The sequence below is a fragment of the Panthera pardus genome, unplaced genomic scaffold, assembly GCF_024362965.1.
Source record: "Panthera pardus isolate Hobbes unplaced genomic scaffold, ASM2436296v1 HiC_scaffold_20, whole genome shotgun sequence".
NCBI lineage: Eukaryota > Metazoa > Chordata > Mammalia > Carnivora > Felidae > Panthera > Panthera pardus.
The window spans coordinates 45,205,120-45,219,802 of NW_026526766.1; the positions used below are offsets into that span (position 1 = coordinate 45,205,120).

General features: G+C 41.6%; 1 protein-coding gene across 6 annotated transcripts in view; it reads left to right on the top strand.

The window, feature by feature from the left end:
• Positions 1-14,683, top strand: part of FOCAD (focadhesin) — a 319,096-nt gene that overhangs the window by 241,462 nt on the left and 62,951 nt on the right. For all 6 annotated transcript variants that reach the window (XM_053907986.1, XM_053907983.1, XM_053907987.1 and 3 more), the window contains 4 exons: positions 1,572-1,616; positions 6,984-7,092; positions 9,978-10,094; positions 13,080-13,318. In XM_053907986.1, the coding sequence (XP_053763961.1) occupies positions 1,572-1,616; positions 6,984-7,092; positions 9,978-10,094; positions 13,080-13,318 (510 nt within the window). The remainder of the gene's footprint in view (positions 1-1,571; positions 1,617-6,983; positions 7,093-9,977; positions 10,095-13,079; positions 13,319-14,683) is intronic.

Sequence of the window (14,683 nt, forward strand, 5' to 3'; positions counted from 1 at the left end):
GATATGAATCTAGAGTTAGGGGGTGAGATCAGGGCTAGAAATAGAAATTTGGGAATGATCAGCATATCAGCTGCATTTAAAATCCTGATTGCTGGATAAGATCACCTAAGGAATGAGTAGCGATAGAGAAAAGGTCAGAGGGAAGAGCTTCAGAACACTTCAACATTTAGACGTGAGGTAGATGAAGAGGGAACCGACAAAGCACACGAAAAATTAGTGATCGGTGATGGAGGAAGAAAACCAAGAGAGAATGGAATCTTGAACACCGAGGGAATAAAATATTTCAAGAAAGGAGCAGTCAGTTGTGTCAGAGGGTGCTGGGAGGCTGCAAAAGGTGGAGACTGAGAACTAGGAGAGACTTGGCCTCCTGAAAGTCGTTGACGGCCATGACAGGGGCTGTTTTGGTGGAGCTGTGGGGACAAAAGCCAGATTGTAGAGGGGTCTAGAGAGAGTGGAAGGAGATGAACTATTAAATAAGTTCTGATGCATGAGAAGGAATGAAATGAGGCAATTGCTGGAGAGCTTTTTCTTCTTTGAAGATGGTAGATATACTTGGCTCTTAAGATTGAGTCATTCTCAGAGAGGGCTGAATAACTAAGATTTTTAAGTATTTTTGGTGACAGTAAGAGTGCCGATATAATTTATATTTGTGGAAATTTTATCGTATTTATAAAAATTTTGAGTTTATGAAACTATATAGTGAAATTATCTGTGGTTGCTTCTTCAAAATGTAAATATTGGCGGTCACTGGGTGTTCTTTTCTATATCTCAGGGCTTTTATATTAAAAAAAATTTTTCTGAATATTTGGATTGAGTATACAATCTTCAGATCCACAAGTGGAATCATTTTCTTTCAACTTTGGAGTGATTTTATAACCAACATTTAAAATTTTATTTTACATACGTACATAGCAACTATGCCCTTATCTACAACTTGGAAATAGTAAATTGCTGTTTTAGTGAGCTCTTCTGCGTAAAAAGAGAGAATATCTTAATCAGTTTGGGCTGCTGTAACTAAAATACATAGACTGGATGGCTGACTTAAACGGCAGAAACTTACTTCTCACACTTCTAGAGGCTGAGAAATCGAGATCAGAGGTCTTGTGCCAGTGAGGGCCTGCTTTCTTGTTTGCGGGCAGTCCCCTTCTCCTTGTGTCTTCACATGTTGGGAAGCAGAGAGAGAAAGCAAGCATTCTGTGTCTCTTCTTACGGGCACTAACCCATGCATGAGGGGTCCACCCTCAGGACCTCCCAAAGGCCTCATCTAAGAATATAATATAAAGAATGTTAGTAGAGCCACCATTCAGTTTAAGAGATGACATCATCACAACACTGTGTGTCTACAGGCACCTTCTTCCCCGCCTCGGATAAGTGACCTAAGGAATAGGCAGAGGAAACTCTTTGAAATAAAGTTCATATTATAGTGTTTTCACCTTACACTACAATTCCACACATACAGTTTTAGGACCTGGGGTCATTGCCAGAGGGTCTTATTAACTGATGGATAAGCAAAAAGATTGGGCTCTTATTCTAACATAAACTCTTGCACCTATTTCCAATCTTTACTGCAGGGTCCGAGACATGTTGACTGATGAGATCACCAAGACGGCTGTGAAGTAAGATCCATTCATTCTCTTACCCAAAATTTTCTATGAACGTTTTTTTTTTTTCCTGGCGGGTGCATACAGTTTCTCCCTTTAGAGTATGTCCTAACTTTAAGAACGTTAAAGGACTCTTCAATTATTAAAAAAAAAAAGAAAGAAAGAAAAAATCAATTGTCATCCTCTCTCATGTTAAGTTAATTCTTAAGTTAATGTCTTTTTGTGAGAATACGGAGGAATCAATACAAACATGACTTCCACATCAAGAGTTGCTGGGGTCGTGCCCTTGTCGTACACCTAACAAAATGCCCTGTGCTTTGACTTAGATTTAAAGGATTCTCATTTAGTTTGGGGTGGCGAAGGGGGGGGGTGTTGTGGTTTGAAAGAGAATTCCTTGCTAATGTGAATTATGTAGGTTCTACAAATAGGTTATTAAATCTCAATTGTGAGCCAGGAAATAAATCACAGTAGTACTTCCTTTCATTCTCTTTGTGTTATGGGGTCCAGGATATCTAAAAATTGAATTTTTAAATGATTTTATTTATCTTTGAGAGAGAGCGCGCAAGCAAGGGAAGGGCAAAGAGAGAGGGGGACAGAGGATCAGAAGCCGGCTGTGATGCGGGGCTCGAACTCACGAACTGTGAGACCAGGACCTGAGCCTAAGCCGGATGCTCAACTGACTGAACCACCCGGGCTCTCCTAAAAACCGAATTTTTAAATGCTAAAAATGAATGTGATGACCCATTAAAAAGGCAGTTTCAATCATATCCTTATGGTTGTTTTAACAAAAATAACGAGTATTACTACTTTGAGGCTTTTTATTTATCTTAAGCCAACTCTCAACAGAAAATTATACCCTAATGAACTTGCTTGAACAATCTCTTCGGGTTCCTTTGCTAACAAGCTGAGTAATTGTTTCTGGCAGTAAGTTACACGTCAGTTATGTCTGCTTCTGCCTTCCACCATCACCTTTAGCTGCTGCCTTTCTTCTTATCCACCAAATAACATAAATAGACCTTCGACCTACAGGATTTCATGTGTCCATATTATCTAGACATAATTCATTTCAATATAGTTTATCCCTATCGTGTTCCAGAACTTTCTGTGGCTAAATAGGTTTTGCCTTAATCACAGTACACGATCACCACTCAGCCTAATGCCTTCTGAATAAAGGGAAATAGAAGTGGTAATCCTCCCCTGCACCCACTTCTGTGGGAGGCACTGGGAAATATCTGTTGACATATCTGTTGACAAAATGAAAACTAAAGTACAGAGAGGCTTCGATAGGGACTCATTTGTGTCTGCTTATCTAGTTTGGTGAATTGCAGACACAGTGGGGGAGCGGAGCGCTCAGCTGCCTGTTGGAGGGGAGGGTGTGCTGGGGCGGGGAGGGGGGCACTGTCTTCAGCCCACCTTTCATAGTTTGTTCTATTATGTAATCTACTTATATCCTGGTAAAAACCGTGCTCTGACATTTGCAGGGGGGAAAAAAAACGTGGAACGCTGAAGAATCTAGCAGCTCTCTATTAAAACAAGCTATCATTTTGCCTCTCTACTAGCTTGTGCATTTTCCATTCTAAAATTTTATTTCAACAAGATTTTAATCTTCCGATTTGCCAGGCATCGTTTCATGAAATGCCTACGAAGAGTGTCTTCACATTCTCAGTGGCACGGAGTAAAAATAATTCATGTTCTCATAGTGTTACCTTTTCATCAAAAATTTCAAAGTATTTTATAGACCTTATCTTATTAAAGCAATGCTGACAATAGTAGGTATGACAGCAAGTCAGGTTCAAAGGCTGAGAGATTAATGATAGAGTGGGGGGGGGGGGGGAAGAATCACTCTGCGTCTCTCTTTTTCCCCCTGGCTTCCTCCAACCATGTGAAGACCCCACCACCACCTGCTGCCAGCTTAGCCTTCTTTGGACCATGGCCGCCACAGGCTGGTTTGGGCCATTGTAAGACTTACTTTGTTCTGAGCCGTGTAAGTTAAATGCAGGAAGTAAAACACCAGTCGCAGGATTAGACTGATTTGCTCACTTAAGAGCAGTTTTAAAGCATCAAGGATAGGGCTAAGGGAGAATCAGAGAACAGATAAAACCTGATGATTGATGTAAGTTCATTTTCATTGTTGTTAATTAAATAGATTTGAACCCGAAGATGAAAATCCCCAAAGGACTGGGTCACTTTACTAATATGTAATGTAATACTTTGTCCCAAAGAAAGCATCCTTGTAGCTCATCCTTCCCTGTGCTTTTTAATTAGGTTAATGGCATCAGTTTGTTCCAAAGGACAGTTTAATTAAAATGCTAGTGGTGTTGCCTAGATAAATACTGTACTGATGCTGACATGTTATTATGCAAATTAGTTACTACTGCCCGACTGGGGCGGGGCGGGGGGGTGGGCTGGGGGGGGATAGTTATTTGATCAACAAGCTGATGAGTATTTGCTGAACTGGTTGTAGATGTTTACCTGGCCAGCTCCTCCACGAATTTGTTTCACGAAATCCGTATTGAGTGTCTCCTTTCCATAAGTCGCTGCGTGCAGCAAGTAGGGAATGCAGAGACGACCAAGAGAAACCGGTCACAGTACCTTTGTGAAATGTACAGCGTGGTCTGAGCATGCATTATGTGGACCGAGAAATACTTTTTTCTATTCAAAGATTAATGTCCGAATACACATTTAGTCCGCAACCGAAGGTCTCATTACTAGTGGCTTTAAATAACATTTTTCTCCATTTTACAAGGACAATACATGTTCAGGAATGTCAAGGCCAGTAAGACTTCTGAAACAAAACCATGTTGGGCACGGTTTTGGAACTGAGGCTAAATAATGCTCTCTCAGAATTTCAGAGTTATAAGAGTGCTTTTCATGTCATCTTGTCTAATACCCTTGTTTTAAAAAGATTTGATATCCTATTCCTGGGGACCATCCGAGCTTTTCTCTATGGTGATAACCACTGGGGATCGAAGTCTTGACACTGAGAATTTAAAACTTTTTTTTTCTTTTTTTTTTCTTTTTCATTTAGGGATTCATGGCCATTTTGTAGCAGGACAGGCTTCAGGATATTCTCAGCTAAAGGAAAGAGATAATGTTAGAAATAAAAGATTTCATTTTTTTTTTTTTTTTTTTTAATGTAATGTTATGGCTTGGGCACCCAGGAATACCCAGACCTTGCCTGGCTTTCTGGTGTTTTATTATTAGCTATCTGAGTTCCCAGTAATCCTCACTGCAAAACTCTAGCAAAACCTGGGTTGAAGGCATCTGCTTAGCCTTCAAGCCTTCCTTCTGTTTTCTCCCTCCATCCCATCCCCTGATGTAAATGTTGTGCTCTAATCCACTTATGGCAGGCCTCATAGTGGAAGAAATTAAGGATGAGTGAACCAAATGACCCACTGGGCAGAGCAAGCTTTCACTGAGTTTAACCACCCCAAGGAGGGAGAACGAGAAGGCAGGAGGGACTAGATGTGTAGGACGAAGGAGGAGCTCAGTCCCATTCTTACCAGACGGAAGCAAAAATGCAAGAACATGTGTGAATACTAACCTTTTAATGCCCACTAGCTCACATGCTTAGTCATGCCTGTGGCCTGGTCTGGAGGTCCTCAGCTCGCGAGGGGAGCGGGGCCGAAAGTCTTCCTCATCTAACATACCTGTTCCGTTCCTATGCTGGGGTCGTTCTTGGACAGGAGCCATTCTCGGATGGACACACAGATTCACGTTCAAGTCTCAAGTCCAGTTTTTGGGAAACATTTTGTCTGTTTGTATGGGAGTCCACAACCAGGCCAGAACTGAAGTGTGATGGTACGGGTGCCCTCTTGCCTGAGTTCTGTTATGACACAGGTGGCAAGCCAAGAGTATCGCATCAGTGTCCATTTAAGATTTTATTCTGTAGAATCACCTTGGAATTATGGAATAATGCTAAACATTCATTTTCAAATGGTAAGTATATTTTGGAAGGTTCAGGTTTCTTGCGGCACCTGGGTGGCTCAGTCATTCAGCTCTTGACTCTGGCTCAGGTCATGATTTCATGGTTTGTGAGATCAAGCCCATTGTCAGGCTCTGTGCTGACAGTGTGGAGCCTGTTTGGGTCTCTCTCTCTCTCTCTCTCTCTCTCTCTCTCTCTCTCTCTCTCTCTCAAAATAAATAAACTTAAAAAAATAAAAGATTCAGGTTTCTTGATACTAACTTCAGAAGTCAAGGGTCGCCTGAGTGGCTCAGTCAGTTGAGCCTCCAACTCTTGATTTCAGCTCAGGTCATGATCTCACGATTTGTGAGTTTGAGCCTTGCGTCAGGCTCTGTTGCTGATGGCGTGGGGCCTGCTCGGGATTCTCTCTCTCCCCCCTCTTTCTTCTCCTACCCTGCTCACACACTCTCTCTCTCTCTCTCTCTCAAAGTACATAACTAGAATTAAGAAAAAAAGTCAAATTTAAGATTTTGTTGCTAATATTAAAAAGAAAACACCATTTGGATAATGAGAAAAGACAACTCTCAATCCAGATAATTTAAAAACAGGCTTTGGGGCGTCTGGGTTGCTCAGTCGGTTAAGCATCTGGCTTTGGCTCAGGTCATGGTCTCAGAGTTCATGAGTTCGAGCCCCACGTCGGGCTCTGTGCCGATGGCTCAGAGCCTGGAGCCTGCTTCGGAGTCTGTCTCCCTTTCTCTCTGCCCCTTCCCTGCTCGTGCTATCTCTGTCTCTCAAAAATAAATGAGCATTAAAGAAATCAAAATAAAATAAAAACAGGCCATTTTTGCATCTTATCTAGGGTCTCTAAAATTATGTTCCAAACTAACTTGAAGGTTGCTGGCTTTGGCATATCAAGGGAAAGAAGGGGAGGATAATATGATGACTGCCAGAAGCTGCGAGCATGGCAGGTGGCTGGTGAAGGACACTATCCGAGTGGCTCCCTAGAAGCTGTTTCCACACACCAGTGCCTTAGAAAAGCCAGAGGCCAATTCCATTCTACTGCTCTAATTCACGCAACTGCCCTCGCTTGTGTTTTCAGAACAAATCGATAGAGTTCTGTGGGCCAGAGATGACACAGAAGGAGACAGCTTAGGAAATGCAGTGTCAAATGATGAAATAAAAATTTCAGAAGGAAAGAACTCAGATACATGAGCTCAGGTCTGTAGGTTGCAAGACAAGCACAATGAGCATATACGTGTATGAGGAGAGTGAAAACTCAGCACGAGTGTCCGGAGAAGAAAAAAAAAGCCACAGGCCTCAGGGAACAAGCAGACGCGCGCTGGTGAAGCTCGGGGAAGGGATAGAGGTGTTTTTGACCTCATCTGCCTTCTCTGTAATAACGCCTTCTCTTCTCCCGGTTAATGCCCCCAAATCCTCTCTTGGAATTTTTTTTTTTTTTTTTTTTTTTTTTAAAACAGGGAGAGCCCAGTGGTCAAGGGCAACGCGCTGTTAGCCTTAAGCAGCCTTGCTGTCGTCGTATCCAGACACGAAGCCAGCCTCTCCTCTGACTCTGAGGGGGTCCCGGAGGTGAGTTAAGGGTGACTTGAACCAGTTGGGCGGCGTTTGAAAAGTGAGCAGTGTCTTTGAGCCTGGCCCTGAATTTACGAGGTTAGAGTCTATGCTTTGCAACAGCACCAAGTTATGCTACTCGAGGGGCCTTTACACTGTGAGCTTGAGGGTCTCCTACGACACTTTCCCTTGCTGCTTTTCTGTTTTGCTTTCTCCATCACAGTTAAGTGGTCATTTCCATTTGAAGGTACCAATTTTATGCAACAGGGGTTGTCTTTCTGTGATTGCATCAGTGGTAACCAATCTTGGGAGGTTAACTAGGCTTACTGAAAGTGAACAATGCTGTCAAAAAAATGATAAATAAGCAGTGTTTACCGACTGAAAAAAAATCGTACTTTGCATTTTAATTGTAGATGTCAATGACAAAGTGCCTATTCATTTTTGCAAGGCGTTTATTTCTTAATTAAACATGTGGCGAGCTGGCCAATGTTCATTTCCAATGTGCTTTTACAGATAATTCATATCTGTCAAAATAAAAAGGCATGGATTTATTCTTCTTTTAAGCCCCATTATCTAGTAGCTTGCATTATCTGGAGACAATATAGCCAAGTGGTTAAAAAGCAGAGGCTTTGGAATAGGAGAGTCCTCTATCTAAATCCTAGTACTTGCACTTTCTAGCTCTGCGGCCTATTTTCAGTAACTTCCCCTTTCAAAGCCTGGTCCCCCATCTGTAAAATGGGGATAACGATACTTACCAGCAAGGACTCTTGCGAGGATTCAAGGAACTAATGTATGTAGAGCACAGCAGCCGGTAGATACCAAGCTCCCGGCAATAGTAACCATCGTCTGACTTCTTGATGCAAAAACTAGACTTTATTCAATGTTACTCAGCCTGTCTCTGTTCCGTCAGCGTGTCTGGCTTGTGGGCCATCTGTACTCCTTTTTCGTGGTGGAGTTTTTTGGTCGCAAGCAAGGGAACCAACTCTCATCTAAGTAAAAAAGGAACCAGAAGGATGTGGAATCTGGAAGCCCGTGGGATTGAAGGCACAGCTGAAAACTGGGTTTGGGGAAGGACATCAGGCACAGGAACTGATATCAGAACCATCTGAGCAGACTACCCCCACTGGGATGGTCACTTAAGGTTTAGGGTCCCCTGGGTCTCATACCCACACCTTGGGCGGGTCAGATGGGTAGCTTCATCGAGCATTTAACCAAGCTTCAGATCACGGAGGAGGGGATTCTCCAAAGGTGCTGTCACCACTGAACAAGAGCACAGGTGCTTTCGCTGGGTGGCAAAAGCTACAAATGTACATTTCACGTGGGGAAGGCAAAGAGGCCAAGGAATTATTGCATGAAGGATAAAAGGGTAGTTACCGTATGAAAATTTAAATCCAGAATCTTATTTTAATGATGAGCAAGATGAAACTTTTTTTTGTTTTTGTTTTTTTTTTTTTAAAGGACATAGTGCTTTTATTTATTTATTTAAAAAAAATTTTTTTTTTTAACGTTTATTTTATTTTTGAGACAGAGAGAGCAAAGCATGAATGGGGGAGGGTCAGAGAGAGGGAGACACAGAATCGGAAATAGGCTCCAGGCTCTGAGCTGTCAGCACAGAGCCCGACGCGGGGCTCGAACTCACGGACCACGAGATCATGACCTGGACTGAAGTCGGCCGCTCAACCGACTGAGCCACCCAGGCACCCCCTTTTTTTTGTTTTTAATTTTTAAGACGAAACTTTTTACGAGAGGAAATGTTTTATATCCTTGAAAGAGCCATGGAGTACTTTAGCAAAGACAACATGCTAAGTAGAATCTTACGGCCTAAAAAGTGAATGTGCCTTTCTAGGATTCCTTGTTTGGGGCAGTTTGCCCCAGTAATAACCAGGGTTCTAGCTCAGAGGTGGAGTTTCAGGCAGTCATCATCTTCTTTACCCCCCCGCCCTCCCCCACCCTTTGTTCTGTGCTGTAACACATATTAGATGAAACATCGAGAAGCCACACAAGCCAAAGACGGGGCTTTGCTTTTATTCTTGATGACCTTGTCTTTGGCTATTCCTCAGTACAAACTCAAGACCTCCTTATCTGATTAAAATTCAAGTTTTCAAACTCTGTTCAAAGCTGCATATGACTAACAACTAAAGGTCTTAGGAAGAAGGCCTTCTTTGAGTCAAGGAATTAATTTCAAGGATACTTAACAGCGCATTGACCTTTATCATTTGTACCACCTGAGTGTCATCACCATGTGAGTTAATGAATGCTTTTGACATCCATGGTCATGAATGATTTTGAAAACCAAGTTCTCTTTATAATAAGTTGGATTTTGTTGTGGTTTTGGTTTTGGTTTTCGTTTTTTTGCATTCTCTTTCCTCCTCTTTTCCCAACTGAAGGATCATTCATGCTTTCATACCTAATTAGCTAGGCAATTGTTGTGATGATTCAAAATGATAAATATATGGTGATAGTAAGCAGAAATGCTAAAGATGGTGATGAAAATTTCGTAGGCTGCTTCAGTGCCTCCCTGGTGAAATGGCAAGTCATTGAAATGAGACATTGTGAGTTTCTTTTCTCTGTGCATCTCTCTTTTTCACCCCCCATCACCCTCACTAAACACAGGCAAGCACAGGGAGAGCTCTCAGATGTGGTCTGTTCTGCAGCCCCCAGACTCTCACCTCTGCCTGTCTTGAACAAAAGGTAAATCGTACTCCTGTTGGGGCACAGGTCAAGGATGTGTATTTGTCAAATACTTATCTGCCTCCCAAAGTCCTGGCCAGGGAAGCTTACTTTTTGAGAAGAGCATTCTACTCTTTAATAACAGAAGGGGGTTGTACCCTGGATCTAGAAATAATGTTTAGGTTTTTTCTTTTTTTCCATTTCCATTTCATGGTTTTTTCCTTCATTTACAGGTTCATCCTAATTTCCTTTCAATGAAAGAGTGGGTTTCCATGGTGTCTGATACTCTCCTGGTCATTGTGGATAGCCATCACCAACCCAGAGGACAAATCTTCTCCTCATTTTATTATGTAAGTCTGAGAATAAGAGAAATAATAATAAAAAAAAAAGAAGATGGAAAACCCAAGGGTTGAGTTGTCTCCTATTAGTTGTTCACGTGAAAGCCATGCTGTGGGGTAATTATTCTCAGTCTTAGCCGTATGTTAAAATCACCTGGGGAAGTTTTAAGTGTGTGCATATGTGTATGTGTGCATATGTACACACTTTAAAGTATATATATATGTATATGTGTATCTATATATGTCTATATATGTATCTATGTCTATATATGTCTATAGACATCTAGATAGACATCTATATCTTATCTCTCGATAGATAGATAGATAGATAGATAGATAGATAGATAGATAGATGTATCCAGAAAAAATAAATACTGACCTGTAGGCCTCTCCTCTAATTTAATTGCTTAGGGATAGGTCTTGGGTGTTATCAGTCTTTGGAAAGGTCTCTAGATTATTCCCATGTGTAGTCAGAGTCAAGAGCTACAGCTGTAGTGAAATAAACACTAGTTGAAGATTGCTGTCCCTGAGTGTCCAGTCATAGTTGTTTGTTTGTTTGTTTGTTTTAATGTTTATTTATTTTTGAGAGAGAGAAAGAGACCGAGCACAAGTGAGGGAGGGGCAGAGAGAGAGGGAGACACAGAATCTGAAGCAGGCTCCAGGCTCTGAGCTTTCAGCACAGAGCCCAATTCGGGGCTCAAACCCACAAACCATGAGATCATGACCTGAGCCGAAGTCAGAAGCTCAATTGACTGAGCCACCAAGACGCCCCTAGTCATGGTTTTTTTTTAATTTCAGGATATGTGACCGTGGGCAGTTCACTTAATCTCTTTGGACCTTTGTTTCCTTGTGTGTAAACCAGGCAGTTGAACAGTATTATCAGTAGTGATTTTAGCCTCAGCTCCACCCTTTACTAGTTTTGTGAAAGTTGACCTGATACTTCACCCACCATTTTGTTTTCCTTACCTGTAAAATGAAGGTAAAAACTAATGCTTTGCCAACTTCATAAAAGATTGGTGAGGATCACATGATGCCATTTGTGGGAAAATGTCCTGAAAACTGTGAAATACTCTTCACGTACAGAGTAATATTGTTGTTGATCGTAAAAAAAAGTACCTGTTACTTAAGAGTCACTCTCTTTCTTCTTGCTAATAGCCTAAGAGTTTGAAACAAACTGAAAATACAACTCTTTTGTTGAGGTTTTCTTTTCCCTTCATTGGCTCTAGTGCATGCTTTATTTCGGGGATCTGCATGGAATTATTCTGGTTCTGCCTTATCAGTCTCCAGTGCTTAGGGAATTATAGTGATCATGGGACAATCAGCTGAGCGGCGGAGGATTATAGTTGATTTGAATAAAAATATAGCACAGGTCATGAACTGTTGCTAAGATTGTGATTTTAGCCTGAAACTCCACTGCCTTAGGTCTTCTCTCTACAACACTCTCTGTGCCTCTGTGTCCTCCTTTTGGGAGGACCTGGTACGTATTCATCTGGGGCTCAGGGTCTAGAACTAGAATTTTAAACTATACTTGGGGACCAAAAAAAAAATGACTTCTAGATAATGTAGAATTAAATTGGAAAGTAGACTTTACTCAAAGAAGTAATTTCTTTATGATAGTTTGTTTTCTGTCAGACGTGTTCTTACTCCTTTAATGATGGATGAAAAACTGATTATATAGAGGTCTTTGCAGTAGCTGTCTGGTTCTGATATTCACCAGGACAGGATATTCTCTGAGATTTCTAATAACGCTGCTTAGTTCTTGCAAACCAATAAAAATAATCTCTTTCGTAGCCAGCTCAGGGTTGCCTCTTACCTTTGTGCTTTTTGCATTCTTGTGCTTCTTCAAAGCCCTGATTCGAAAGTCACTTTCTTTATTTTCGGTGTTCTAGCAGCTGGGTCATTTTGAATAGTATTGTCATTACGATTGTACCATGTTAGCTGAAAGAATACCTTAGCACGTGTGTGATTTTTATCCTTAAAAAGTGCTAAAGCTTAGCAAATGGGTGCAGAATTAAAAACACCTTTTAACGTGCTTTGACTGCAAGGGACAGCACAGCCTTTATGGTGTGTCTGAAAAGTTGAAGTAGATGACAGTGCCGAGTGATAAATGGGCTTTCTTCCCCATTCGAGACATATTTGTAAGTGTATTTAACGTCTGTTGGAGCTCCCTAACATGGGATTCTTGGAGAAGCTGTTCATATTCAGCTGCCCTGTCATTTTATCAGGGCTGTTATTCATTTCTTTTCCCATAATTACATATAGGAAGGCGCATATAGAGCTCCCCATTTCATTTTGAATAGCTGGTTATTGCTTTGTAACCAGAGGCTTTTAGGATTTCAACTTCCTTTTTAATTAAAAGGAATTAACCCCCTGTAGGAAATAATCCATCTACTGGGAAGCGTTCCCACCAAAAATTTTGGGAGATCTGCCAATAGATCCCTGTGCTGAACTTACATTTATTCCTTCATACTAAACTTTAACCACTCCCCCCTCCTGCCCCCCCCCGCACCCCCTCCCCCCTCTCGTCCTGCAGCGTGTGCGCACGCACACTCTTTCTTTCTCTCCTAGAAAACTAGCTCTGTACACATTTATAATGTGGCTTGCTGGTTTCTCCAAGCTTGGGTAACTTCACTTTGGGTTCTTTATTATATACGCATGTGGGCTTTCAAAACACTGACAATTTTTTCAGGCTTTATAGTGAGGGAGTTCACAGCCTTTAAGAGAAGACACTTAAGATTTTTTTTCCCCATACTTAAAAGGATATTGTTAATCAGCTGCTTGTTTCAGTCGAAAATCGTTTCAGTAAGGAAGAGTGACAAGGTAACCTACAGACAAGCCCAGAAATAGATTTTTTTTTTAATTGCATTTTTTTCACCAGCAGGAGCGGATCTAAGAGAAGCTGATATTGTTGTGTTTCGTGCTCTGGTGATAGGTATGCTTCCTTCATGTTTTAAACAAAAGGCCAACCCCCTGTTTTCTTTCTTTGGCATGTCCTAGAAATCCTATTCTGGTGAAAACACAGCCAGTGCCATTGCCCGCTCGGCTGCCGCCACGGCTTTGTCTCTCCTCGTGCAAGTTTTCATTATCTCTTGCAAAGAGAAGGTTGAGGAAATCCTCAACATGCTGACTGCCAGGTTACCTGGGAAACCAAGAGCTGATGAGTCTCAAGCCGTGCAAATCCACATGGGCCTTGCTTTGGGGATGTTTCTGTCCCGCTTGTGTGAGGAGAAACTCAGGTACGGTTTGTTCGCGTGTTCCTCCTTTTCCTCTTTGTGATGTAGGCAGAGGACGTGGCCCACGTGCACACGCGCGCACGCACGCGCTCTCTGAGCCGCGTGTGCTCGCCAAACTTTTTGACATGGGCAAGTTGGGCCTTTCTTCTCCTTTGTGAGGGAACCTGGCTTGCCTCCAACGCCATCGCGAAGACATGAATGTGTTTTTAGGGCTGCTCTTACTAAGGTGACGATTGCTTGAAAATCATTCCGTCCTTAGATGAGAGCCCAGGATACACCCAGGTAATAGATATGAGGAAAAGTGTAATCTTCTGGTGCTAAAAATGAAAAAGCTGCTCTTTTTCCTGGTTCATGAGGGTGAAAATAATTGCTGATCCTTTACTGGGATCACTGTAAAATGGGAGACGAAGATTGGAGTATCCCTTATGCCTGAGGTGCTGGGAATTACCTGAGTCACCTGAGAACTGCGTGTACCCAGTTTTAAATATTGCTTTTATCCTGTGCCTTGGCTACATTTTTGTAATCCTTAAAGAGTCTTAATCTGTGCATATTATACTGCGTGCTTTACTCAGTTCGGTCAATCTTGGACTGCTAGCTTTACCCTTGAATGGACCTAACAGAATAGCAAAGACCCAAGTGGAAAATTCCACTAGATGGAAAAGTTGTCTCGTGCATAAATCTACTTTGGTTGTGTTGTTCATTATATTTCTTCTTTATTTTATAACAAATCTTAGAATTTTATATATCCAGATTGATTGTAGTGTGGTACAACATGAATATTTGAATATCATGAATATTTAGATGTCGCTGACTTGGAATTCGGCCCCATTTTCCTGCACTGGAAATAGGGTAGTCGGAAGAGGCATCCTGTTGAGATGTTCGATGTCCTTAAACTTCCCTGGTTGGCAGAAATTAACGGTCTGTCCAAAGCCAAGAAACGGTGTCAGTGTGGGTAAACTGGATGACATGACGCTATATTTAGATTTCAGTTCGAAACCAGTGGTTAAGTTTGCATTTGTAATTTACATAGCTTTGTGCAAACACCATTATGTGAAACCTTTAGGAGAACTGCTATTGATCTAGGGAAATACTAGATTTCAGATGATCATTTTCAGCTCTTAGAAACATCTGTCAGACGATTGGGAAGATTGGCTTAGTCTTTGTGATCATAAATGAAACGTTTCTAGAATGTTCATTTTGGTCTGTTCACCAGCATTATTATTTATAGGCCTGGTTCTGGACATGAACAAAAAGCTGCCCTTTGCATGTGAATTGACTGTTACATATCTTGTGTGTGCGACAGAACACAACATATTTTTGAAAGGCTTAAAACTTGAAAGTGATTTTTTTTTTCCCTTTGCTACAATG